We start from the raw sequence: 4,540 nt of genomic DNA on the forward strand, positions 1-4,540 counted from the left end.
TGATTATCAAAGGAATTCCTAGATTAGAATATGATTGTGTATAAAACATAGTCTTCTTCATATTATAGAATATTTTGAGTTTTTTTGTCAATAGTTGGTCCACAAATGTAACCTTGGCAATATGAATAAGTAACAAATCTAAATAAAAATTAATAGGACTAATTACTATATTTATCAATAATATATAGGTAAATATCTAATATCCCTAAGTCGACCTAGTTGAGATTTGTAACTTTTAAACTACCTGCAATTGAGATGTAAGTCTATTTGAATCAAAAAATAAAATAAAATAAAATAAAACTTTTAAAACACACCAATAACCAATCTCAATAAATGGCTTGACTCTTCAATGCTTAAAAAAATAACTTATATAAAATCCAATAAGCTCCTGTAATTGTTATTTCAGACTAATCTAATTGGAATAAACTTGTATAGGGGGATTTGAATACGGGAAAAGACTATCCGCATGAGTTTTCATGTTAGGGTCACACATTTAATTGTCTCCTGATCAACTAAAACACCGAAGAATGCTATATGTCTTCCAAATTCTATCAAAAAAAATATTACAATCGATAATTCTATCTTATGTATCTATTGTCTCCTCTCCTCTCCAAACTTATGACAACAATAGGTTATACTACACTATCTTAAAAGACTACATGAAACATTCCAAAATCCAATCACTGGAATTTTCCAAACTAATTGTCATTCCCATTAATCTGCTTCACAGAATTCCAAACTCTACATACTTCTTCTTGAATTTCAATATTCAATGTATTATAATTCTCCCAATTATATCCATACTTCACAAACATCTTCTATTATCAACTATCCAATCTTCCACTTATAATTCAGCACACAATAAATTTGATTTCTCATTTAATATCATCTATATCAAATCTTTCATTTATTCTAGAATTTCACTTCGTAATATTCAAAAACTATCCATCACTCTTATTCTATAAAGATGATAAAGAACAAAGAGGTAGCACTAAGCTTACCTTGGCTTATGACTATCACAGTTTGGTCCTTTCTACTTCTTCTTCAACCTACTTATGTTTTCTTTGAAATGCCAACCACTACATAATTGGTGATAACAATTTTTTTGACTACATCATCTATTCTGCCTACTAAACTATCCATTCATCAGTTTACTAGCTTCTCTTAACCCTACATACTAGGTATTATAAAACAAAAAAATCCTACCTGTTCTACAGCTCCCAAGATGGATTTCTATGATTGGAGTTTTGTCTACATATGAATTGAAAGACTTGATAATTTTTTAATGCCCTTCTTTTCTTCAAGAGCAATTACAAAGATTGCATCCTCTATACCTCAGCTATGTCACAATAATGTTTAAAAAAGTAAAATATATAAGATTTTTATGTAATTTTTTAAAAAAATTAAAAAATTAAAATAAAGAAAAGAAGCTTCAATGACAATTAGAATGACAACAACAACAACAACAACAACAAAAAAAAAAAAAACACAAAAACACAAAAAAACACAAAAAAAAACACAAAAGCCATAAAACTCCTTTTAAATGTATGTATCTAAATATATATATATATATATATATATATATATATGTGTGCGTGTGTGTGTGTGTTTGTGTGTGTGTTTGTGTGTGTGTGCATATAATTTGATAACAAACTTCTTTTATCATCAACTCATTGTATTCTTTTGTATTATACTGATTGTGAAACAACCTGTATGGATCATGTTAAACAACTTTGCAGGTTCACAGGATTTTATGACATTCAATATCCTTGCCTACACCAGGTCCAACAAACCAACTCTAGTGAACCTAGACTCTGGAGAATATTTGGGAACTATAAGCTTCCGAAGCTTGGCTACATGTCACACCCGAATCACTAACAGTAGCAACCATTCCAAATCATAAACAAGTCTTCAAATGCTCGACAAGCCACCATCAAAGATCTCTCAACACCAAGACACAGCGTTCTAGGATGTCTGGAATGACTGGTACTTGGGTAGATGTGTCTAGTGCTCCAATACTTTGGCTGCTACACAAGGGTTTGCAGAGCTCTGGGTTCTAGGTGTTGCCTCAAATATCACTACCTTCCTATAACGGAGTCGTGAACAGCGTCCAACAGGTGTCAAACCTGTTGAGATGTCTCTTTAACCAATCTCTAGAGGTACACTGTAATATCAGCTGCCCCACTATAATAAGCCAATATCATTTTGAGCAGTTAGCTGTTATTCCAAATGGTGTTGACTTGTGGGTGATGCGGACGCGCGTTTGGTGTAACAAATTTCGGGAAAGATGGATGAGGCATCTAGTAACGAACTTTGCAGAAGCATCCAGTGCCACCCTTAAAGACAGAACTGGTAGGGACATTGTTGCTTAGGACATCTACCATGCAGATATGTGTGAAGAAATCATATGAGTGCAGGTCTTCAGGTCATGATCATATTCGATCAAGCATACGACATCACACTCGATGGACAGGAACGGATGTGTGGAATTTGCGTAACAGATGAACAGAGAGCGCATTCAATACATGCAACAACACACCAGCAGACCCATTACTCATTAACAAGAGCGGAAAGTGGACACGGGATGAGATTTTCAGTGTTCAAAAAGAAGTATAAACTATCCTTTCAATGAATGCTCCGAAAGACGAAGCACAAACGTGCGCGACCACGCAAGACGCTTCTCTGAGGTTAGACTTTCCTCCGACGAATATACAACGGAACGACTAAACTTAAAGAAGACGTCATTACCCATGTTGGCTCAAGTGTCAGAGCGAACCTAAACAAACATACTGGTACAACACAGAGCGGATCTCTTCAATGGAAGTCGCCCGTGAGAACTTTTAAAAACTACCAAGCCACATCTCCACGTTGCCACATCCCTAGCAAGCTGCGCTTGACTGTGAAAGATGTGAAAATCCTGGCTTCGCAAACGTCAGCGACCTGTTGTCCACCGTCGCTACTCTCTCGCATGATGGACACATCGTCAGCGTCGCCGCGGGCAGAGGCATGTAGAAATCGTGCGATATCACGCACGGTGGCGCCACCTTGATCGCTCGCAGCTCCTGCAGCTCCTTCTGCAACCTCCTGTTCTCCTCCGTCAATGTCTCCACACATCGCTTCAACAGCTCGCAGTCCACTTCCGTCTGTTTCAGCTTCGTCCGCGCCCTCCTGTTCTGGAACCACACCTCCACCTGCCGCGGCCGCAGCCCCAGCTGCTTCGCCAGCGCGTTCTTCTGCTTCGGGTTCAGCGTGCTGTGCTCCTTGAAGCTCTCCTCCAGCAGCGCCGACTGCTCCTTCGACAGCCGCAGCTTCTTGCGCGCCGTCCCTTCGTCCTCGTCGTCGCTGCCCCCTCGCGAGCTCATCTCGCCCGTCGCGTTCCTCTCCAGATCAAACTCGTGCTGAATTTTCCCCCGTCCCCGCTTCATCCCGATGCTGCTCGGCGACGACACCGCCGCCTCCTCCTCTCCATCGGTCGACGGTATCTGGTTAACGTCGATACCGCACCGGGGCGACCCGCCCCGCCCCCCGCTCGTATACGTCGTCACCTCGCCGTCCTCGTTCCCGCTCCCAGAGTTCGTCCGAGAACCCACCAGCGGCTGCCAAGCCAGCCCCCGGAAAGACGTCGACGACGGCACGGACGGAGCCGTCACCAGCGAGTTCGAATTCGACTGCGACGAAGGCCTCAGCGGCAGGAGATCCAGCTGCACGGGGCACGCCCGCGGACCACTACCATCCCCGACTCGCTGCACCATGGAGAACTCCATGCCCAGGCCCAAGTTCGCCCCATAGTTGGCCATGGCCCTCATCCTGTGGGCCTCCTCGTGCATCGCCCTAACACCTCCCTCCATCATCGTCGTCATGCTTCTCCTACCCCAACGCCACGTTACACTCCCACCCTCCCCCCGCCCCCCAGCCGCTCCAGTTTTCCCCTCCTACAACACCACCCTCCGCTTCACAGCATATCATGCTCCATGTTCCAGCATCCACTGCAAACCATTCACAAACAACCCCTTGCTACTCTTCTCCACTCTATACACCTCCAAGTCACAATAACAATCAACTCCCTGCAATGACCATGCTAAAGGTTAAGATAATTGCGTTTGGATTGAAATGGTGTGAGACCAGCAGCACCAGCAGCAGGGGCGATAGAAACAGCTGATAGTGGAGCAGTCAACAGACGTTGGGCCATTCACAGTGGTGAGTGCATTATCTCCCAGAAGCTGAGGGTGAGGGATATAGGCAGCAAGCCGGACCGGGTCTAGAGGGGTCAGTCGGCTCAGAGGCACCCACAACCCGCAGGAACGGCGGGCGCGGGTTCGGCCAATCTGGGGGGTGGCCCAGCAGATGATTGGATGTTTGCCAGTTTCCACGATGGAGGGGTCGTGGATGCGGCCTTTGGTCGCTGCACTGTTTATCCTTCCCCCGTCCTCGAGTCACCCCCCCCCCCCTCACCCCCGCTCTACTCCACGATGTGGGTGTCACGGCGTCCGGAGCTTCGGCGACGAAGGCCACTCCTGATAGTGGGGCTTCTCCACTGGTG

General features: G+C 44.1%; 1 protein-coding gene across 1 annotated transcript; it reads right to left on the reverse strand.

Annotated features, from left to right (window-relative positions):
• Positions 1 to 2,590: 2,590 nt before the first annotated feature.
• On the reverse strand, positions 2,591 to 4,210 carry LOC112284273 (homeobox-leucine zipper protein HAT4). Its single transcript, XM_024523948.3, has one exon. The coding sequence runs from the start codon at positions 3,858 to 3,860 to the stop codon at positions 2,880 to 2,882; it is 981 nt and encodes a 326-aa protein (XP_024379716.1). The 5' UTR covers positions 3,861 to 4,210; the 3' UTR covers positions 2,591 to 2,879.
• Between the last annotated feature and the right edge of the window lie 330 nt (positions 4,211 to 4,540).

Source organism: Physcomitrium patens, chromosome 7 (genome assembly GCF_059467195.1).
Source record: "Physcomitrium patens ecotype Gransden chromosome 7, ASM5946719v1, whole genome shotgun sequence".
NCBI classification, from domain to species: domain Eukaryota; kingdom Viridiplantae; phylum Streptophyta; class Bryopsida; order Funariales; family Funariaceae; genus Physcomitrium; species Physcomitrium patens.

What these genes read in the sequence shown, in the direction of transcription:
- LOC112284273 (XM_024523948.3), bottom strand. Translation starts at nt 3,860, where the DNA reads ATGACGACGATGATGGAGGGAGGTGTTAGGGCGATGCACGAGGAGGCC.